The 24,648-nt window shown below is 39.4% G+C and overlaps 1 protein-coding gene across 1 annotated transcript; it reads left to right on the top strand.

Moving 5' to 3' along the window:
• The first annotated feature begins 5,241 nt into the window (after positions 1-5,241).
• On the top strand, positions 5,242-24,411 carry ccdc92 (coiled-coil domain containing 92). The gene is made up of 5 exons (XM_061729834.1): positions 5,242-5,305; positions 5,486-5,662; positions 14,312-14,482; positions 15,757-15,798; positions 21,505-24,411. The coding sequence occupies exons 3-5, from the start codon at positions 14,347-14,349 to the stop codon at positions 22,311-22,313; spliced, it is 987 nt and encodes a 328-aa protein (XP_061585818.1). The 5' UTR covers positions 5,242-5,305; positions 5,486-5,662; positions 14,312-14,346; the 3' UTR covers positions 22,314-24,411.
• Positions 24,412-24,648: the final 237 nt, after the last annotated feature.

Below are 24,648 nucleotides of genomic sequence, written 5' to 3'. Positions count from 1 at the left end.
TCTCGGATGTGAAGAGACCGGTTTCTTGAGTTTTGAGGGAGGAACGTTTCAACATTCTTGTCTGATAAAGGATTTGAGTCGTCTTTGTTGTATATTTTTGTTTTAATGATGCATTAGAACGTTTTCAGTTGTTGAAATGTCTAGACAGCAGACCACTTCAGCGTCCAGACTCTTTCACCACTAATCTATATTTCTGTCATAGATGCAGAAGGTGGTTTAGCATTGTCTTGCTGATAGATGGCCTTTCCACAGGCATTAATGAACCCCTGGCCCATACTATAATAAATGTGGGTTTTTGAACTGAACACTTTTAAAAAACCTGATGGTCCTTCTCTCTAATTCATAGGAGGTTGCGTTCGTTGTATCCAAAAATCATTTTTCATTTGGATTTGTTTGACCACATCACCTCAGGCCATTAATATCAATGTCCAGTCTTGTCCCGTGCGCCCAGAGATATCTCCAGGTTCCTCGGATATTTCAATCATCTCTTGTACTGTTTAAAACATTATTCTAAAGGTCCTTCAAAATGTGTTAATGCTAACTTTAGCAGAGTGGTGAACCTCTGCACATCTTTGCCTCTTTGAGACTGATGTCACTGACCTGTTGCCGTTTAACTTAATTAGTGTCAAGATGCTCCTCCAGGGGTTTCCTTTTAGTACCACTTCCTTTTCCAACCATTTGTTGTCTAGAACCCAGTTCTTTCGACATGTGCTACGGCCATTACATTTAAAATGGTAAAATGTTTCACTTTTTCTATTTGTTTTCTGTCTTCTGTTATAAAGAAACTGTATTATGAGATATGCAAATTGCCACTTTCTGTTTTTAAATACATTTTACACTGTTCCCCGAGTGGGACTTGTAATTTCAGTTTACTTTTACAAGATTTAAATTAGTATTCAAAATTGACATTCAGTGTTTCAATAACTCACATCATCAGGACACGTCAGCTGTGTTCCCATGTTACATACCCATGAAAGCAGTGTTACGCCATACACTGGATCCTGAAATGTTCTCATATTTAGCACAGATCTATTACAGTATCCAACTGATTTGTTTAAATGAAAACAGATTGCAATGATTTGTATGGCACTTAAACCATAAAGCATGTTTCACGCCAAAAACAAGTTTAAAAGAAGAGTCATGTTTATCACTGTTCCACATCACCTCTGCTTTTAACCCCTTTCTTGTGTGCATTTGAGACTAATTAGTATTTTGAAAGATAAATGTTTACACATTCTTGCTTCTGCTAGGGTTTCAGCTAGACAACAGTTTGGGACCTGCATGGTTAGCCACAATGTTTCAATGGGTGGCAGATGTGGACTCCAGGCAGGTCATTTTCACAGAGCCTTTGACCATAAGGAGCCACAATTTGTAACGTGTTGCGGTTATTTATTGCGTTGTTGGAATAAAAGACATTATTCCCAGAGAATGAAAAGAGTTCCACATGTAGAAGTTACCCATGCCGTGTTCGGTAATGCATCCCGTACATAAACGGATGCTGGCTCCTGCTTGCACATAAACTGTGTCTTTGTTCTCATTAGCACACACAATGTGGTGTCCACCCTGCACAAATGCCCCCTCTAGAAATAAGCCTTATACTCTTAAATCTAATCAAAATGTCATTATTCTAAACAAAAAAAAAAATCTGTCAGTGGGGTATGGAAACTTTTCCAGGCTAGAATTGTTAAAACAATCAAATAGTCTTCTAATCTTCTTCAAACAGGCCATTTTTACTTTCATAGAAATCTGTCTTTAAGTGAGTTTTGGATCCAGAGAAGACGTGTGTTTCTGAAACTTGTTTATGTACAGTATACTTCCTTTGGATGTGAGGTTTTAACTTGCTGTTGGTGCTGCAGTGAAGATCTATGTTCACTAACAGCTGTTTTCAGAAGTCCTTCAGAATGTTGCAGTGACTTTCACTACAGTCATGTCTGTCTTTAATACAGTTCCACACAATGGTTATTTTCATTAAATACAGCTTTCAGGTTTCTCTCCATGTTTTCAGATTTCCTTTTTATGCATCTCTAAATAACATTATGTCAAATACAGTAAACAATCTAATCTCTTATATCTTTTTTTTTAGGTTCTTAAACATTTCAAAGATCATTGAAATGTTTACTTCTCAGTTATTTCTAAACCTCTCTGGGATCCCTTTATTTATTTATTTATTTAAATGTGATTAATGGCACTGTTTCAGCTGTTTCAGTGAATCCTCCCAAGACGCTAAAGTGGTAACATAGGCGTGTCTCTGCTTCCATGTTTTTGAAACATGCTTACTGGCATGCAATTCAAAATGTGGACACTAAAAAAAAAAAAAACTTTATTTTGTTACATTGCCTTTATTCTATACATGTGTGTAAAACGACAACATTATTGCCTCCTGCTTGGCTAAGTGTCTCAGTGTACAAGAAAAAGTTATTTTAATGTCAGACTTACATTTGACATCCCTCAGCTGGGGACGCTCCAAAGTTTGAATGTACAATGCATGGAAAATAGTTAATAAAAATGTTAAAAACCAATTAAACAAGTGGGTGTTATACAATCTGCATTTTAACTTTTTTTTTTCCTCGTCTCTCAGAGTATTTAAGTAAATAGTGAGAATAGTGATCATTATTACATTAGTGTTGTGTGAAAAAGTGATTCCTGTAGTCAAACATCACTTAACTTTCAGTGAAGTGCAACACTGCCCCCTGCTGTCCATCTGCCGTACACTATCCACCAATGTTTAACAGCAGTAAACAAATACAAAGATGTTTATCCGTTTTAGGAGTAAAACTGTGGAACTCATTAGACAACGACCTTAAACTAGCAAACTCAATAAAAGCATACAAGATATTATTCAAAGCAAAGGTAATGGACACATATATAGAAGCACAATAAGCAAACAAAGAAGAATGCACACATGCATGAGATAAAATGACAGCTTAAATTGGTTTTGTCGGTTTCCTTAGCATCTTTTCACTTTCTGTTTTCAGAGCTATTATTATTATTATTATTATTATTATTATTATTATTATTATTATTACTATTATTATTATTTTGTGTAACCTCATGATACTTCCTTTGTTCTTTTTGTATATTCTGTTATGTTAAAAGGTTTATGCTTCAAGCCCAGACCTTTTCGGTCAAAAATCACAATGTTGACCAGGGAAAACCCTGTGGATGTTTGTTATCTTGCTTGTTGATTTTTATGCTTGTGATTGACCCAAATAAAAATATTAACTAACCAACTAACACCAGCTCCTATATTTTCACATTCATAATCGTAATTCGGGCAACTGGAGTCTGGTGGGGGCCTCCTGCTCGCTCCCCTGACGCCCGGTCTGACCTCACCCCTCATTGCAATATATAAATGAATTACCAATTCTAACTCTAATAATTATTCTTGGCATTATCATGATATATTGTTTCATAGTATATTATTATATTAAGTTATGAAATCTCATGGGATGCTAAACTATAGTATTATTATATTGTTATATATGTATGTATGATGATATCATTTTGTTATATGTTATAATATTATAAAAAATATAATATAATAATTATATTATATAAATAATATGTTATATTAGGATATTACTATATTCCATCCATTATCTATAACCACTTTATCCTTTGCAGAGTCATGGGGGTCTGCCTATCCAAGCTATTTTCAGGCGAGAGGCAGGGGTTACACCCTGGACAGGTCGCCAGTCCATCGCAGGGCCACATATACAGACAAACAACCAGACGCACTCACACTCACACCTACGGGCAATTTAGAATAACCAATTAACCTAATAGTACCCAGAGAGAACCCACGCTAGCACGGGGAGAACATGCAAGACAGAAAGACCCTGCTGGGCCTGGGAGTTGAACCGGGGACCTTCTTGCTGTGAGGCAACAGTGCTAACCACTAAGCCACCGTGCTGCCTATTATTATGCTATATTTATATTATATCATGCTACACCACTCTATATGATAATTATTTATTTTTTTACTTATTTATTGTCGAATTAATATTCTTAATTTATTCATCTACTTTCATCATATTATTTACACGCACACACACACACACACACACACACACACACACACACACACACACACACACACACAACACACACACACACACACACACACACACACACACACACACACACACACACACACACACACACACACACACACACACACACACAAGCACACACACACACACACACACACACCTAGATACTTATCATTCTAACTGATGTCGTCTTTTGTCGCTGTTTGTACTGTATGTTAATATATAAAAAATAAAAAAATAATAATTGTAATTTGGGTAGTTTTAGACATATTATAATCAGTACTCGAGTTGTAAAAAAAATCAGGGGTGATGGTGGATTTTATCATATGGGGACAGATAATTTGTGCTGATTACAAATAATATAATATATTACAAATAATAGCACTGACCAAAACACCTGCAGAAATACTGCAGGAATGACATAGCAGCAGTTAAATGCAGCCTTCTGTAAGCTTTAAATATCCACTGGGCTTACATCAAATACATCAAAACACAACAATAAAAAACAGTTTTCTGAACTTATCAATATGACTCTGTCCTTCACAGGATAAGTGAAATGGATCACTGTAAAAACTCAAAATCTTAACAAGAATATTTGTCTTATTTCTAGTTAAAATGTCTCATTTTAGTAAAAAAAATCTCATTACACTTAAAACAAGACTCATCACTGGAAAAAACAACAATTTTCACCTGTTTCAAGTAGATTTTCACTTGAAATAAGTAGAAAAATCTGCCAGAGGAACAAGATTTTTTTCTTGCAATGAGAAGATAAATCTTGTCCCATTGGCAGATTTGTCTTACTTATTTCAAGTGAAAATCTACTTGAAACAGGTGAAAATTGTCAAATAAGTTATTTTTCTGGTGTTATTTTTCTGGTGATGACTCTAAATGTTGAAATAGCAGTAAAACCACATTCATTGATGAAATGACATAAGGGATGGAAAGGAGGGATGACAGTTTTACAGGGGGGATGATTTGGACCGTTTTTATTTCAGGGGGGATGATTTTGACCGTTTTTATTTCAGGGGGGATGCCATCCCCCCTTATCCCGAGTACTGATTATAATAAACTTCACGCCCACGTACTGTGAAACATTTCTAACACATTTTAAACTGGGCTGCAATAACAACGGCGTGTCACTAGATGGAGAGATTGTAGTTTGACTGAGCAGGTGCGGAATCCGTTACCATGGTGATGACGCTGATCCCTGCTCCGTAAACTGAAGATTCTTCGCGCAGTTCCGGTCGCTTAAGGTTGGTAAAAACAAGATTTAGCGTGGTTTTTCTTCAAAAATTGAATTCCAATAATAACAATAATAATAATAATTACTAAAATTCATATAAAACAGTTAATGTATTCACTTAGATATGTATTTATTGATGTATTTAGTTGCACTGTTTTCCCATGATGCACCGCTTTATTGTGTCTGGTAGCTCCGGGAGATGATCGGACTGACACAGCCGAGCTGGGCGAGGACCTGACAACATCCCCGACATGCCCCGCAAGGTGGACTACTGCCCCTAGCCGCCGCTGCTGCTCCCCGTATCCACCATTTACCACTTACATTTCCCCGAGCTATTCCACTCCTCGGTTACGCTTTAGCTGTAAAGGTAAGCTTTTCACCGGTGACAACGTTTGAGCTCCCGTATCGGCGTCAGGAGCTATATGGCTAAAGTCTGATTTATGGTTCCGCGTTACACCGACGCAGAGCAGTACGGCGTACGCGCGCGTCGCCGCGTACCCTACGCCGTAGGTACGCCGTCGATTTAACGCAGACCATAATTCAGCCTTTGAGCTACTAGAAATAAAAGCGTAATCCACGTGCATGGGCTGATGTTTTAATGCAGTGACATTAAAAAAAATAAAAATAAATATGTGTGGTTAAAAACCCTCTTAATTGTCGGCAGCAGAGCTTTTTTTAATGGTTGCAGAACCTGGATAGCAGCAATATTTTAATATTGACTGCAAGGACAGTCTTTGTGATGACCCAATAAATGCAAGGATTTGCATTCTGCGTTAGACAAAAATAGGAAATATGTATTAGTGGTTCACAGGCAGCCCTAATCTAATGTATGGTTTGATGAGCATCCCTGCATGAGGAGCAGCTGCTTTCTCCTCCTGGGCTGCTGTCCGCAATGCAGGTGCTGAAACTCCCTCCCTGCATGTTTATATTATCATCTTCTTCTGGATTAGGAGGTCAACTTCTTCCTAGTGTTCATGTTGCTGCAGTTCATCGATTATTTATATATCGCGTATGTGGAAACACTACTTGGGTCTATTGGGGGAAAGGCAATAATTAAGGGTATATCTGATACGACATTAGATTAGCTTTCTTCCATGGGTGCAGATCCCGGGGGGGGCCGGGCGGACTTAAAGGTTGAATATGTAGAATATTTATTAAGAATATATTTCTAAAAAAAGAATACATCCACGGTGCGTTTTGCGGTGTACAGAATGAAAGTATTGCTACTCCATACATTTTTTTTTTAGTCTGTGTTTATTGTGCTCTTAGCAATGGGTCCTTTTTTTTTTTTTTTAGAACTGTTTACCACCATAACTGTGTTAAAACATGATCAGTTAGTTTAAACAACTTGTTTAGGGCTCCATATTTCATCCATATATCAATTGATCGTACATAAAGTAGTCCCAGAAAGGATAAAAGGAAGATGGTGAGAAGAATTTGAGATGAGTAGACACTACACGCCCAAAACCCTTAAAATTATGATTTATGAATGTAACAGCGTATGTGGAAACACTACTTGGGTCTATTGGGGGAAAGGCAATAATTAAGGGTATATCTGATACGACATTAGATTAGCTTTCTTCCATGGGTGCAGATCCCGGGGGGGACGGGGGGACTTAAAGACAGCAAGAACTAATATTAAAAAGAAATGTACATCAGTTAAGGCTAGAGAAATTTGGAATAGTTGTGACAACAACCTAAAAATGTGTCGCTCTATCGTCAAGTTTAAGAAATTGTTTAAAGAAAATACTGTAAATAAATATAAAACACTATAATTATAAAGTATACTATCAAAAACATTCTAGGATGTGAAACGTCAATTTTATATTTTGTCTTACTTATTTTTTTCTTCTTTATGTATTGTTTTTTTCCACTGAGTAAAAGCTAATGTCTCATATTTAAGCTGATCATAAGAAAAAAGGGTAGGCACTATAAGCTACGGCTTCAGCTACACCTTTTCGGCAAAAGAAATGTTGTTTTTTTTCTTTCTTTCCTTTTCATCTTGTTCTGTACAAGCCGAAATAAAGATTCATTCATTCATTCAAAGGTTGAATATGTAGAATATTTATTAAAAATATATTTCTAAAAAAATAATACATCCACGGTGCGTTTTGAGGTGTACAGAATGAAACTATTGCCACTCCTTACATTTTTTTTTTAGTCTGTGTTTATTGTGCTCTTAGCAATGGGTCCTTTTTTTTTTTTTTTTTAGAACTGTTTACCACCATAACTGTGTTAAAACATGATCAGTTAGTTTAAACAACTTGTTTAGGGCTCCATATTTCATCCATATATCAATTGATCGTGCATAAAGTAGTCCCATAGGATAAAAGGAAGATGGTGAGAAGAATTTGAGATGAGTAGACACTACACGCCCAAAACCCTTAAAATTATGATTTACGAATATAACAGTTAAGTAAGCAGTGACACACACTGTTGGCTGTTTAGGACAAATAAACAAGAAAGGTAAGCACAATAAATGATTCCCTGTGCAGTATTTTTTGGCACGCCTTTACCAATTTATGGCATGGTATGAGTTGCGTATTGGCAAAAAATTAAAAATTAAAATCACATTGGTGTCCCCCCCGAATCCTGACATCGGATCTGCACCCCTGCTTTCTTCCTTACTCCTTTTACTATTTGTGTCGCCTCCATGCTTTATTATAGGAGCTTTGGTATATTGTAGTTGGCTGTGGCCATTGTCTTTGCAAGCGGAAAAGCTTTCTGAGCTATTCTAGGAAAGAGCTGGGATGAGAGATATGCTTGCAGGGCTGGGTTTACCGGAAGGACTCCACATTGCTCATCAATAATAGATTATCTCCTCAGCCTTTATGATACACCACTGGCTGCATGTGTTGGGACCAGCGTGCGTTTTGGTAGTGGAAGGCATTTCCTTTTTCTATGTAAGTCATGACACAAATACTCTGGTGACTGCTGAAGCTAAGGAGTGTGTCCATCCAGGGGTCATTACATATATTATTCATGTTGCTGGTGATGTAAGAGTGAGAAGATCTGGCTAAGTCTTTTAAACACGTTTATGAATGCGGAGAGCGGCTTGTTCTCTGCCAGGGAATATTTTTTTATGGGGATCGGTGTGCTGTGAACCATTAGCCAGATACCGCTGTGTGACAGAGGGGGATGTTGGACTGAGTGATTGTTTTTCCTTTTTTTTTTCTAAGGCTAAAGAGACAAGGATATCCCACAAAGAGAGGGAGGTGATGAGAGTCAGGGAAAGAAGATGCTTTCTTTAAGACGGATTTGCCACACCCAGTGTCGTCCTGGGTTGCATTCATGTATTCAGCTGTGATGTTTTTATTTTTGGTTGCCAATCTTCATATGAGCACTGCATTTGATTATTAAGTGGCTGAGAGGAATTTAATTTAAAGCTTAATTAGGTCAAATGCTTGTTGTTCAAATACCCACACGTTGTTAGGGGTCAAAATCAATAAACTAATTTCAGTGATTTGTTGTTAATGGCAGCAAGCACTTGTACACAAATCAGCCACAACGTTAGAACCATATGATGATGTCAATTTTTGACAATTTCCCAGAGGGAACCTCCCAACGGGATTAATAAAGTCATCTGAATCTGAATCTGAAAAATGTTCTATAGGTTTACCTCAGGAGTTTGGAGATTCTGTTGGTCTTGAACTATTCCTGAGCTGCTTTTCCAGTGTGTTGAGAATGGTTGTCATGCTGGTGGAGGATGCTGTTGCTGAGGATTAGGGTGTGGTGCATTATCAAAAACAATGTTGGATGGATTGTACAAGCAACATCCACTAAATGCCAGGTTTCAAGTTTCAACCTAATATTTATCTGGTTAGCACTAGGGATGGGCGGTATGAACTAAAAAATGTATCACGATAATTTCTGGCATTTATCCCGATAACGATAAAAATGACGATTTAAAAAAAATACCAATTCAATTCCACCTTTTTAACTATAAATCTATCACCACATTCAGTCTTTGGAGCCCCCAAAACACTGCTCTAAAAAAATACTAAATGCTACTAAACTACACCAATTATTACACCACTCTGGTGGAGACCCCAGCAGCTGCTGTTATATATAATAATATGTTAAATTACTTGTATTGCCATCCTTTGCACTCACTGTTTTTTTGAAGACTCTGCATATAATAGATGATGTTTGCTCCTCGTCTCTCTTTTTAAATCCAAACCAGTTCCAGATAACGGAGCTGGAGCCTCGTTTAACAACGAGCTCCTCTCTCTCAGATCCGCCTTCCGCCATGTTTCTTAAGCCTGATTTATGGTTCTGCGTTAAATCCACGCAGAGCTACGGCGTAGGGTATGCGGCGACACACACTGTACATTGCGCGTCGCCGCGTAACCTACGCCATAGCTCTGCGTCGATTTAACGTAGAACCATCCGACAAATCCGACTTCACACAAAAACGTCATCAACGGGAATTCATCGTTTTTACCGTGAGATGACAAATTCTTACCGTGGGGAATTTTTTTGACGGTATATCGTGAACGGTAAAATATCGCCCATTCCTAGTTAGCACCTTCATTTGTTAGTGCTTTTAACAATGAGACTAATTTCTATTGGTTGCGAAGCTTTCTTCTGCTACAATCTCACTTTGACATGTATCCACTTCGCATAATATCACCCAGTAGTCACATTAGCAATGAAATGACACATGATTGAAGAACTTTCCATCACAAAGCATTTAACAATATACACATACAGCACAACAAAAAACTAATGGAAAAACCTCGCCTTAAATCCTGTTAAGATCATTTCTACTGAAAAGACAATTCCTACGCCATGTAGCTAACATCATATAAGACGACTACGCAGCATGTCCCAGAAAAATGGAACTAGAAAACAACTGCTGCATGTTAGAAACACTAGCTTTTCATTGGTTTAGATACAAAACCTCACTGCCTGGAACGGTGAAAATATCTTCATTCTGGAACAAAACATCATAGAGGCAGACATGAGACATAAAAACTATTTGAATTACTGCAGCGCAACTCTAAATTCACATTTTGATTAGGTGTTTAACTATCATATGTCAAACTCCAGTGCAAAACCTAGTATTATTTATGTTATTTCCAAAATATTTTATATCTCTCATCCCAGGGGTTTCCCAGAATAGCTCAGAAAGCTTTACCACTTGCAGCCTTTTCTGTTATCAGCAGGAGGCCACAAAAGCACTTTATACCATTCTTCGTTCTGACAGGATAATGCCTGAAGTGATGTGGTTGTATGAACTGTCCTTGGTTATGAAGAGCCAATAAAGGTGCCAGATATACTGTAGTTTTGCGCAGATCTTAGAGACACAAAGAATGGATACTGAAGAGAATAATTAATACAAACAAACCCGAAATAGGTACATGTGTCCACATATTTATAATGTAACAAGTAATTATATATTGGTATCTTAAAATCCTCAACAGTATTTTGTGCCAAAATTACCAGTTTTAAAGTCTATCTAAATATTCCTCCCCAAAAACCTTGCCAAAACATCTGTCATACAGTATGAAATCAATCTTGATTCAATAAATGTCCAATCAGCATCAGAATTCTCAGAAGCACAACATTTAAAAATATAGCAGCTCTCGTGAAAAAAAAATCAACAATGCAAAGCAACAGAGAAAAATAAAATGGTGCAAAGACATACAACTAACATACATATTACATATGAACATACATACATACATACTTGTACACCTACAACAGGGATATTGCACGTGCTGTGTAAAAAACAGATTATTTATCACATAGTGTAGATTGAAAGTTGACAGCAGTTCAGGGTTTGGTTGAGTTTGAGTTTAAGGTGTTCCGGGCAGCAATCTCCGATGATGTTGCGGGCTCTCCTGAGGCAACGGGTGTTAGAAGTGTCTTCCAGAGATGGGAGAGGGTCCGTCAGTCTCTGAGCGACGTTAATGACCCTCTGGAGCTGCTCGCTCTTTGCTGCAGTGCAGCTGGAGAACCACAACGATGCTGCAGTTCAGCACCGACTCCAACCAGCAGCGGTAGAAGGACAGTAGAAGTTGTTCTTCCTGAGAATCCTCAGGAAGTAGAGTCTCTGTTGTGCCTTCGTCGGGATCGCTGTGGAGTTAGCAGTCCAGGTTAGATCTTCACTGATGAGGATGCCCTGAAGTATGACACCACCTCCACCCTGTCCCCATTTCTAGTGATTGGCTGAATCTGGTTTACACCTCCTCAAGTCAACGATCAGTTCCTTCCACTTGGAGGTGTTCAAGATTAGCTTGTTTGAGAGGCGCTCCACCTCCACCCTGTAAGTATTCTCATCTCCTCCTGAGATGAGACCCTCACCACCGTGGTATCATCTGCGAACTTAATGATGGTGTTGCTCGATCTTCTGCCTGTAGTCTGGCTTGGCATCCCTGATCTCTCTCTTCAGAGCAGCACAAGCACAGCTGTATAGTCAGAGACGTTCAATAAACTAGACAGCCCAATCGGTTCGGTTTCCTGTATCTGTGTCACGTGACTGCCCCGCCCTTTTAGGAGACAGGAAGTAGGTCCTGAGTCTATTGAGTCCTATGGGAAAAGTGAACGTGAGCAGCACAGATTATTACCAATTCCTTCGCCCCATAGTAACCTAAGTAAATATGGGACCCATTTTCCAAAAGCCACAAACCTTCTGAACATTCTGACACCAAAATGGCAATTTTCAGACCGACAGATTAGGAGAAAATGAACTTTGTTTGAGACCTGTCTCTGTCTGAGCAACACATTCTCGCAAGATTTGGCTCTCATCGTTTTCCCATCGGATAAAATGAAGTTTAAAACGAAATTAAAACTTGCTTCTTTGCTTAATAATACTGTTATTTTTACTATTTAAGTCTTTTTGGAAGAAATTTGTACTGTATCTAGTGTTGTATGTTCCAAAACGATGTGGGGAGAGGGGCGACCACGCCCACTTAGGAGACAGGAAGTGGATACCATTTCATACCATTGGCAGTAACGGTAATGCGCTATCTTCTGTATAGAGGATCTTTGGTATAGTTCCTTATCCCAGGGCTTGAAGGCATTGATCCTCTTCCTCAGCAGTTCCTTGACCTCCTTGTTCATCCAGGGCTTCTGATTGAGAAACACCCAAGATGTTATAGATATGAGAGGAACAAAGACAACATATCAGATATTGAAACAGAGACATTTTGCCATTTTGAATTTGATGGCAGCAACACAAAATAGTTGCAACAGGGGCAACAAATGGCTGGAAAAGTAATTGGCACAAATCAAAAGCAACTGGAGGAGCATTCGACAACCAACAGGATTGATTGTCATCAGGTCAGTAGCAGGACTCGGTGTAAAGGAGTATTTCAGACTGACGTAGGTTCACCAATCGCCAACAAACTGCATCAAAAACCTTTCTGAACAATCTCGGGAAAATGTTCCTCAATGTAAAATTGTGAAGGCTTTGAAGATCTCACCATCTATATGGTCAAAACATTCACAGAATTGGGAAAATTGTTCTCTCAGATGTAAGTTGCTTTGGATAAAAGCGTCTGCTCAATGACAGTAGTAGTAGTAGTAGTAGGAATCTCACAGGGGACAAAACTGAAGGTCAAAACAAGATGCTTTTTATGTTGGCCTCGTGCCCTCAGGTGGTACTGCGTTTAAAAACAGGTGATATTCTCCACTGGAAGTCACTGCACAAGCTCAGGAGAACTTCCCCAGATCACTATCTGTAAACACAGTTCACCATGTAATCCACAACTGCAGATCATGGCTCAGAAGAATCATGCAAAGAAGAATCCATATGTGAACACAGTGCAGTAGCGCTGCCGTTGACTCTGTTTAAAATTATTTAAAAAGACTATTTTAAAAGAGCCAAAGCTCTTTTAAAATAGTCTGAGAAAAAATGGAAAACTACTCTGTGCAGAAAGCGTGGACCACTTGTTCTCCACACTACAGAGGAGAGTGACCGTCCAGCTTATTATTTAGCGCTTAGTTCATAAACCTGCATCTCTGTTGGCTCAGGGTTCCACTAGTGTCTCTGGCACGGACAGCTTACACATCTGGAAAGGCAGCATCAATGCTGAAAAGAATATCAGAAGTTTACATACACTGTGAAAAAAGACTTTTTGTCTCAGTGTCTACTTTAAATCAGACTAATCTTCTCCTGTTTCAGGTCAGTCAGGATTATCAGAATTATTTAATTTTGCTAAATGCCACAATAATTAGAGATCATTTCTCAGATACTTTTGTTGAGGTCAAAAGAAAGCTCTGAGACGCATTCATTTTTTCAACCATATTAGGGGAATAAATGAAATGAAATGAAATGAAAAAAATATAAAGAAATAAATGTATTTATAATATGAGGCTGGCCTTTTGATTGACAGCGGACTCAGCCAGTGGCTAGCCATCATCACTTGTTAACCCGCAATTTGCATTTATCAAACAAACAAACAAAATGGTGCATCTGTGCAAATCATATGTACAATTACAATATTATAGAAGATGCTCGCTAGTATTATTTACACATAGCTTGTTAAGCACCTGGTAAAAATCAGCCTCATCCATTATTATACTTGGTGAAACTAATATTTTTTTTTACAGTCTATTACAGCTGCATCCCTTCCTGTTTCTCCAAAATACAGGTTGAGCTGGGGGTCATATTTTTTAATTGTCCGCGTGTTAATCTGGTGTTAGAAAGAAAAAGTGTTGTTAAATGCATTTGCGTTAATGCATTATTAACACCTCAACTTTGACAGCTCACACATAAATTGTCTACCATCATCATCATTTACTCTTCCCTGGTAATGTGTACACTGATTTATGCTTATGCCTTTTTCTTTTACACTTGATCCTGTTATCCAGTAGTTGGTCCAAAGGCTATGTGATGCAGATTACTTTTGGCAAGACTGCACAACAAGCCGAGTGCGAGCTTTTCTCCACACCTTTCTGCAGCAAGAAGCGCGAATATTAATTCAGGCTGACAGATTTGACTGTTGTGTAAAATCTTCCCTCTTTCCCTCTGCTTCTTTTCTTTCTCTGTCTCTTTCTGTATGTGGAGGTTGCAAGCCGGTGTGGGTCCAAACATAAATCACAATGGCATCAGCAAATGTTACACTGGAAAATCAGCTGCACAGTGCGCAGAAAAACCTGCTCTTCCTCCAGCAGGACCATGCTAGCACTCTGAAGGGGCTACACTCAGAGATCCGGAGATTACAGCAACAATGCACAGGTAGGCGTGCACATGTGGAGACGCATCATACGAGCATCCTGAATTAAATACAGGTACAGATGTAATGTCCCAAGCATTGGCGGCTTGTCAATAGGGGGCGCTAGGGCGGCGCCCCCATTAAAATACAAGGAAAAAAATGTCATTCTTCATCCAATCTGATTGATTCATGAGCTGTCAATCAAAGTCACACCCCTGACAGTGTAGACGCGCGACTGTATCTGTCACTCGCATACAAACGGAGTCACAGCCATAGACATGTATCCGTATCCGCCCCATGGAGCTGCTGCGATACGTCAACGTCGCCGCCATGTTGGATGTGGCAAGACTGCGCTGTAAACTAATACTAGTAAATTGACTTATTTTCATAAAGCGCCTTTCTACAAAGAAATTTACGTTTTACGTCTCATTTATTCATTCACACACGCACTATTATACTTGGGAAACAGTTAGGCACCAAATATAATATATTTAATTTTCTGAGATGACAAAAATAAGAACTTTATTCATCCCACATAGGAGTAATTCATGTTATATCAGCTATAGAGAACAAGGTAGTGCCGAAAAACAATATATATCCCCCCTCACAAAAATAAGAAAAATACAGAAACTTATTTTCTCACCAACAACACAAATTAAAAAAATTTCAAATAACAAAATAACATATTTGAACCAATTTTCTGTCAATATCTGTCAATATCTCTATATAATAACTGAAAAAATCTGAAAAATGGTTCAAATATGTTATTTTGTTACTTGAAAAATTTTAAATATGTTTATGTAAAATATGCTACATGTATATGTAGTATATGTATATGTAGTGATATGTAATAAAAAATAACAAAAAAAATTTGTGTTCAAGTAGAGTTTATAGTTGTGTTGTAATCCCCAGTTCGCCAGTGCGCCCCCCCCAAATTTTTTATCACCAGCCGCCACTGGTCCCAAGTAGATATTTGGTAGCAAAAGTCAGCGATGAGATGCTGTGGTGCTACTCCTAAACTTCCCAGGGGCTACATTGTGAGGGATAAACCCTCTCAAGCTATAGTGAGTTCACCCTGCACAGTAACGATCACAAGACCTATTAGTTCTGCTCCTTTGGGAGAGATATTAAGGTTTTCTCCAAGAAAAACAGCATCCTTTGTTATTTGCGTCAGCTGTTTAACAAAGAACTCTTAACGTACTCTCCCCATACATGTAAGTGCTTTTACTGTACCTGTCTGTGTGGGAACCTCGCGTATCATGTTAGTAACTCTTGTTTGTTTTTGTTTTGTCAACAGACCTGACCTACGAGCTCACTGTGAGAAGTTCTGATCCGTCAAGTAAGCAACAATCACACCACGTTGTCCAAGCCTGCACATCAGTGCTCCTATAGCAGTTCTGTGATAAGTGATTGTTATTATTTGTTGCAGAAATTTGGTTGATCTCGCTTCAAGCGACTGTTATCAGTTTCCCCTGGTTTTATTAAGAAGCCGTACTTTCCATGTGAGAGTTTTTTGAGCAAAATTAGAGAAACCTAGAGATACCTCAAGTAACAAATGATGATATATTTTTCTTATTTAACTGTGCTCAGAGGTTTTAAGCAAAATTACAGCAGAGATGGCTGGTAATCAGTGTTTTGCTGAAATATGAAATTATATTGGTGGACAGGTGTAATTCCCTTTGTTTTCAGGAAACAGTCCCACCCAGGAAGCGTTGCACTGTGGGACTCCCGGCTGAGCTCAGAGCTCCCATCGCTCACTGCCAGCTGCCCTTCCCCCCACAAACTCTGGCTATGAAATAAAAATCCCATCACTAGTGTGATTCAGACCCAGATGCAGGGCACAGTCAGCCAGTTACTGGAATTAGATGTATTTACAGAGCACTGACGGTCACGCTGATGCGTTTGACTGAACAGGAGGCATGTGACACGTCGCCCAGATCATGGTTTGTTGGGCGTTTTTGTGGCAGTGCTCCCCTGGATCAATATTGTTGAGACCTCCTGTCAGAGGCTGCTATTGTGTCAGTAGAGGACATCTGAACAATTTGAGTGCAGGAAATGAGGTTATCTGTCAGAGCACTAATGCATGGCCTCCGACCTGCTCAGCTGCTAAATCCAGCACCCCCATCACCCACCACCCAGAGAAAAACCAGCTGACTAGTTCTCATCGTAACTGGAGACTGGATTAGTAAAGTAGAGATTGAATTACAAACACCCTTCAATTTATACAGATTTAATTTTACTCTTATTCCATGTATTTTGCACATTTTCTTTTGAATTTATAGATTTTTCTGCATTAATTTTCCATAAAATGTGATCGCATATAGGGATGGGCGGTATAGACTAAAAAATGTATCATGATCATTTCTGGCCGATAACGATAAAAATGACGATAAAAAAATACCAATTCAACTCCACCTTTGTAACTATAATTCTATCACCCCATTCAGTCTTTGGAGCCCCCAAATCACTGCTCTAAAAAAAATACTAAATGCTACTAAACTACACCAATTAAATTGAATTAATAAAAACCAATTAAATTAGTACACCTGTACTGAAAAACTGTAATGACTGAAGCTCCTCGCTCTCAGATCCGCCATGTTTGTTACACAAACACGTCATCAACGGGAATTTATCTTTTCTTTCTTTCTTTCTTTCTTTCTTTCTTTCTTTCTTTCTTTCTCTTTCTTTCTTTCTTTCTTTCTTTCTTTCTTTCTTTCTTTCTTTCTTTCTTTCTTTCTTTCTTTCTTTCTTTCTTTCTTTCTTTCTTTCTTTCTTTCTTTCTTTCTTTCTTTCTTTCTTTCTTTCTTTCTTTCTTTCTTTCTTTCTTTCTTTCTTTCTTCCTTCACGTATGTTGTCCGTGGATTTAACGCAGAACCATAAATCAGCTTTACACAAAAACGTTATCAACGGTAATTTATCATTTTTAACGCGAGATGACAAATTCTTACCGTGGGGAATTTTTTTGACGGTATATCGTGAACAGTAAAATATCGTCCATTCCTAATCGCATATTCATTTAAGTCAAATTAATAGACATGCACAAATCATATACGGTAATTACAATTCCTCGTGTCATTAGCTGGTTGAACCTGCTTTGGCTGCAAAGGATTTAAGCAAATGCTTCCAGCATCTCTGCCTCAGGCCTGCACAACATTCAGGAGGAATTCCTGACTGTTTCTCCACGAGTTTTGTGCGACGCCAAAAGGATTTTCTGTGACTGAAACCTTGCTTTGGCGGCGTTACTCCTGTGCTTAAGCTCATCATCCTAGTTCTACAAAGCTTTAGCAGGCTGACAGTCACCTTGATATTACCCTGTAAGACATTTCCCCCTGGTGATGGCAGCAAAACAAGCCCACACCATGATACTCACCCCACTGTACTTCGATGTTGGTAACCTGCAGCATTTATCACTATTAGTAGTTCTGTGTATTCTTCCGAAACAATTCAGCTTTTCTGTTATGAGTCCACAGAACATTCTTCCACTATGATTATGAATTGCCAAAGTGCTATTTGCCTCATTGACTACGTTTACATGCAGTCAAAATTCGGGTTATTGCTAATATTCCGGTTACTGAAACATTCGGAATATTCCGTTTACATGCGTGAGCAAACAGGTTTATCCCTGTATACATGGTAATTAATCATTCGGGATATCTGGATCAAACAAGCGACGCGCGGAGAACGTGATGACGCAATTAGCGTCATTTCCGCTTCTTCTTCCTGTATCAAAATTCAAAACAAATGCTGCTTCGTGCAACTTTACGCTCACCTTCTTGTAAATCTCGCTATCCCGGTACTTTTACCGTCTACAAATGCCAAAATGTTCGTATCCTTCATTACATTTATGAAGTGATTAGTCTCCTCCTCACTCCAAAAGTGTGGCCTGGTCTTGCGTTTCTCCGTGTTATAAGAACTTCCTGGACTCAAAAGACATTCCTTGTGAACAGAGCATGCGCAGAAAACAAATTCCTGTTCCGTTTGATCGGGATATTCCGTTAGACGTTTACATGACCAAATATTCGGGTTTTAAAAGGAGTAACCCAGGGGTCAGATTCAGGTTTTTAAAAACAGGAATATGAGCAAATTCGGGTTATTCAAAGGGGTTATTGGTGTTTACATGGCCGTGCAAATTCGGGTTATTGCCAATATTCAGGTTTTAAAAGGGTTATTGATGCATGAAAACGCAGTCACTGAGGATTCTGAAGTGGCGAGCTGTCCTGGGCGTACCCCTGCTGAATAAGTAGCTATAGATGGATGGATGGATTTTGAGTTGGCTCAGCACCAACATCTAGGAGGAATAACCAGAGTACTTAAATATCTCAGGTTACAGACAGGTTGTCTAATTGTGGACAGATTGATGCCAAAACACTCTGAGATTTTCCTTTCCGGCTTTATGCAGACAAATACTAAGAGTATTTGGTCTCAATGCTACTTTGTCTCTCGTCTGACTTTGAATCACTTTGTGGTTGATTCTTATAAACAGCTAATTTAAAATGTTGGAGTGTCTTTTATCAAATTTACATCCATCCATCCATCCATCCATCCATCCATCCATCCATCCATCCATCCATCCATCCATCCATCCATCCATCCATCCATCCATCCATCCATCCATCCATCCATCCATCCATCCATCCGCTACCACTACCCTGCTCTGACTGTCCTGATTCACATGGCTCACCTTATTGGCTCACTATCAAGGTCTCCAGAAGTCTATCAATAACCCATTCATTAAGATCAGGTGTCGAAGCAAATGAAGCAAGGAAACATCTAATCATTGAGATTAGTGGTGACTAAAGGCCGGGACCGAGAAACACTGGTCCAGCTCAAGCAGTTCTCCAAAAAGAGAGGTCAAAAACTCCTCCTGAATGTTGTCCAGGTCTGATCCAGAGCAATAACAGCAGTAGCTTAAATTCCTTGCTGCAAAAGGATGTTCAACCAGCCATCAACTCGCATACCGTTTCCTCCAGCTCTGTGACACCTTGTATGTTTTCAGCTTAAAGACATAGTGTGTCTCTTACTGTGACTTAAAGGAGACCTATTATGAAGAAAAGGTTTTCTCTTGCTTTAACATATATAAAGTGGTCTCCCCTCAGCCTGCCAACTCAGAGAAAAGGAGGAAAGCAACCAAATTCTGCAGTGTCTGTACAGCCGCCCGGATGAGCCGTCCAGTGTGATGTGGCTTCAGATTCTGCTCCCTTCGTTACGTAACGACGGGAGCGATTTACATAGGTTGGCCTCCGATGCGTGAAACCACGCCCACAACTAACTCCACCGGCCGGAGCTTCCGCCATTTTTTCGTAGCGGTGTATCGCATCATTCAGGCAGCCAATCAGCACAGAGCCTCATTATCATAGCCCCGCCCACTCAGAATCCAGCATAGATAATGAGGTTAGAAACTGATGGAAGATAAAGACATGGCTCAGAGGCTGAATTTCTCATTTATTTAGCAAAAACAATCAAAATCTTGTTTTTAAGACATTCAAGGCCTGTTTAAAATAGGTATTAGATGCCATAATAAGTCTCCTTTAAGTGAAGATCAGATCTCATATTATAGCAAATGAATGCAGAGAACCAGTCACTTACCAGGAGTTTACCCTATTTTTTCTCTTGCCACTGTAACATGACTGTGCAGGCTGTAACAGGGCGTGGCAGGGTGGGGTGGGGTGAGGTTGGAGCAGCAGGGATGGAGGTCAGATATGAGCAGAGCTGTAATGTGAGACTGGAGCTCTGCCTGCTGCAACGAGTCTGGAGCTTCTTACTGTCTGCCAGCTGACAGCCTGTCTGCACTTAATGGACTAAAGATTAATCCTGTGTGTGTGTGTGTGTGTGTGTGTGTGTGTGTGTGTGTGTGTGTGTGTGTGTGTGTGTGTGTGTGTGTGTGTGTGTGTGTGTGTGTGTGTGTGTGTGTGTGTGTGTGTGTGTGTGTGTGTGTGTGTGTGTGTGTGTGTGTGTGTGTGTGTTCACTTTGTTTTTTTTGCTATTAAATTTTTATAAATTATACATTTTTTCTAAATAGACAGGCAGCTTATACACGTTGCTCTACAATTTGTAAACATATTAAGACAATTCAATTCAATTTTATTTATATAGAGTCTTTTACAACAGAAGTCTCTAGGATCTTTCCAGAGACCCAGAACATAAACCCCGAGCAATTATTACATAAACGGTGGCAAGAAAAACTCCTCTTTAGGAGGGAAGAAACCTGGACCAGGACCTGGATCATAAGGGTGGACCCTCCTGCTGGAGGCCAGATGGAAAAGAGAGAACAGAGAGAGAGAATGAATAACAGAGTCACATCATCTATGCATAGAAGAAAAAATAGGGGAAAAAATTAAAAAGAAGGAAAAAACAAAAGAAAAGGGAAAGAAGGGAGTAGGAAAAAATAAATAAATAAAAGTAACCTAGAATTTGAATTTGGGCATCCTTGCGCAAGCACATACAGGACTGTCTCAGAAAATTAGAATATTGTGATAAAGTTCTTTATTTTCTGTAATGCAATTAAAAAAACAAAAATGTCATACATTCTGGATTCATTACAAATCAACTGAAATATTGCAAGCCTTTTATTATTTTAATATTGCTGATTATGGCTTACAGTTTAAGATTAAGATTCCCAGAATATTCTATTTTTTTGAGATAGGATATTTGAGTTTTCTTAAGCTGTAAGCCACGATCAGCAATATTAAAATAATAAAAGGCTTGCAATATTTCAGTTGATTTGTAATGAATCCAGAATGTATGACATTTTTGTTTTTTTAATTGCATTACAGAAAATCACAATATTCAAATTTTCGGAGACAGTCCTGTGTAAATATACCTAAGATAGTAGGCAACTGTCAATTCCCAAAAGAGGGAAAACGATAGTGATAGTTAAAGAATAACCATAACAGTTGTTATAATAGAATATTTATCTGCCCCATGTACCCCATCTTTCATCTATGTTTTCTCCCTCAAGCAGTATCTTATCAGGGGGTTTTCACTTGGTTATATGTGGTTTAATACATGTATGTAACAGCCGTTGTGTTTGTTGATCACGTGACAGACAGCAGCGAGGTGCGATGCAGGGAGCTGCAGAGGAGGTGTGAGGAGCTGGAGGCCCAGCTCAAGAAGAAGGAGGAGGAGAACACGGAGCTGCTGCGCGACCTGGAGCAGAAGAACGCCATGATCTCTGTCCTGGAAAACACCATCAAAGAGAGGGAGAAGAAGTACCTGGAAGAGCTGAAGATGAAGAGCCACAAGCTGGCCGTCCTGTCTGGGGAGCTGGAGCAGAGAGCCAGCACCATCGCGTACCTCACCTCGCAACTTCACGCCACCAAGAAAAAGCTTCTGGCAGGAAGTTCGTCCGAGGCGAGCCCCAACGTCAGTCCCATCACCTCGTACAAGCCCACGCCTCCGCCGGCCAAGGACCGGCAGCCCGAAACCCCCCGGCGACGCATGAAGAAGAGCCTGTCGCAGCCACTGCACCCGGAGCTGACCGAGGTGTACCGCCTCGGCCCGGACGGCAAGCGGCTGGTCCTGCGGGACCCGGTGGACGCCATGCCCGACCCCAGACCCTTCCTGCAGGCGGGCAGGGAGTCCCCCGAACCTCAGGTGGTGCGCGAGCGGCCGGCCGTCATCCCCCCCATCTCCTCGGATCGCCCCCCGGTGCCGCCCCTGGGGGCCACGGCCAGCCCCCGCCACAGCCCGGCCCGGGACCGTCAGTACAGGGCCCACGTGGGCGTGGCGCACCGCATCCCGCATGGCACCCCTCCCCCGGCGCCGCCGCAGGCGGAGCTGGAGACGCTGGCGGTGGACCAGGTCGGGGAGGAGAAGGTTGTGCGGAAGCGCTCGGGGGCTGACAGGACAGTCTGACGTGCAACAGCGCGGTGCGCCGTACGAGCAGGGAGCCTGACCCACTGTGTAGTCTGCTTTTACGCAACACTGCAATAGAGACATACGGAGCCCCTCTGGTGACATTTGGAAAAAATAAAATAATGCGTGGCCACGCATTAATACGACGGAGTATTAGGGCCAAACTAAGACAAAAAAAAAAATTGGAATTGGAAATTACAAGAATAAAGTCATAATATAATGAGAATAAAGTCGTAAGATTACGAGAATAAAGTCATAATGTTGCGAGAATAAAGTCGTAATAGAATAAAGTCGTAATATTATGAGAATAAAGTCATAATATTATGAGAATAAAGTCGTAATATTATGAGAATAAAGTCGTAAGATTATGAGAATAAAGTCATAATGTTGCGAGAATAAAGTCGTAATAGAATAAAGTCGTAATATTACGAGAATAAAGTCGTAATATTACGAGAATAAAGTCGTAATATTACGAGAATAAAGTCGTAATATTACGAGAATAAAGTCGTAATATTACGAGAATAAAGTCATAATATTACGAAAATAAAGTCGTAATTTATGAAAATAAAGTTGTAATATTACAAGAATAAAGTGGTAATTGAGAACTCTAACAGGAAGAGTGTGTTAAAATGTTGAATATTGAGCATCTTGTTAAGTTATATTTATATATTTATAATATATTTAATATTACGACTTTATTCTCGTAATATTATGACTTCTTTTTCAAAATATTACGACTTTATTGTCGTAATATTACGACTTTATTCTCGCAACATTATGACTTTATTCTCGTAATTTTACGACTTTATTCTCATATTATTATGACTTTATTTTCGTAATTTCCTTTTTTTTTTCTTAGTTTGGCCCTAATACTCCGTCGTACATTAATAAACTTGTGGCCACGAGTTAATATCTCGTGGCCACGAGTTATTAATGTGTGGCCACGCATTATGTTATTTTTTTCAAATGTCACATGTTATTACTACACTCGCCATGACAATACTCTTGCTCTTTAATATAAATAGACTATAATTACCGTTATTAATGATGAATAACCACCAAGGAAGTTGCATCCACGAAGTCCAGACAGTAGGTTATAATGCCATCCACGAGTAAACTTGGGCACGAGATACATAACTCGTGGCCACGCATTATTTTATTTTTTTCAAATGTCACCAGAGCGGCTCCGTAGAAACATGCAAATACGAAATGATTATTTTGTGGTATTCCATAAGTTCTTTTTGTTTTTCTGAGTTCACAGTAGGGAAGGACTACTGTCAAGCATGCCAAATGTTTATTATTTATGTCCCAGTGAGACTGTATCATACACACCTTGTGTTTCTGCTTAGACCTTCACCTCATTCTGTTTTATGTGGTGAAACTAACACGTTCTCAGCCAAATATATCTGCATCAGTGCCTGCGTAACCGGTTCAAACACAAGCTGTGAAGTGTAGGCATAACCAGTAGTTATCTTTACATATCTCTGTCTGTTTCATCTCCTCAACCGCAAAGCTGGACATTTCGACAAAGTATATAACGAAAAGTCTGCAGTCGCATAGGATAGACCTGACCTTAAACTACTACTACTCCCCCCGAATGTCTTTCATCTGCTTGTGATATCTGTATAATCATATTACTGTAGGTAGGAGCTGCTGAATTTAGCACGCATCAAGGTGGAAGCTGTAATTTGAACTCTGGCGACAGAAGGAAACAGCAGCGGTGGGCATATTTAAATGCAGTATGAACGGATGGCGATCAGAAAGCCTTGTGTGTTTGAGAGGAAGAGCGTGTGCAGGTCTGAGAAACGGAGGCTGCTGGGTTTGAGCAATATCCAGTGATGCCGTTTGTGATATAAGGGCATTTCTAAAACACTGCTGTACTATTATTTTGTGATAGTAACTGTACTTTATAAAGGCTGTTTGTTTCTATGACATTGTTTTTTAAGTTATTGTTTAATATTGAAAACAATAGCAAATACAAAACTTCAGTACTCGCCGTAGTTATTGCACAACCAACATGATGGTAATTAAATCTCTCGACGGCCTGCTTTTCACAATAACATCACTTGTCAATGAAGTATACGAATCAGTATAATAAAGCTGCTTTTTGGTTTGGTTACTTGCTTCCTGTTTATGCATATGTTTGACAGATTGGGTAAAAGACAGCACTCAGCTCTTAAGCTGATAAACAATTAACATTTCTGGCGTCTCCATTGATCGCAGCCGTTGAGCATGGTGGTGTTGATTTAGTTTAGTTTATTGTTTTGCACAGTTTTAAAAATATACAGGAAATATCAAATATAAATACTATAGGTGCAGGAAGAGGCAAAAAACC

This window comes from Cololabis saira, chromosome 9 (assembly GCF_033807715.1).
Source record: "Cololabis saira isolate AMF1-May2022 chromosome 9, fColSai1.1, whole genome shotgun sequence".
Classification (NCBI taxonomy): domain Eukaryota; kingdom Metazoa; phylum Chordata; class Actinopteri; order Beloniformes; family Belonidae; genus Cololabis; species Cololabis saira.
This window is presented reverse-complemented; position numbering and strand designations above follow the sequence as displayed.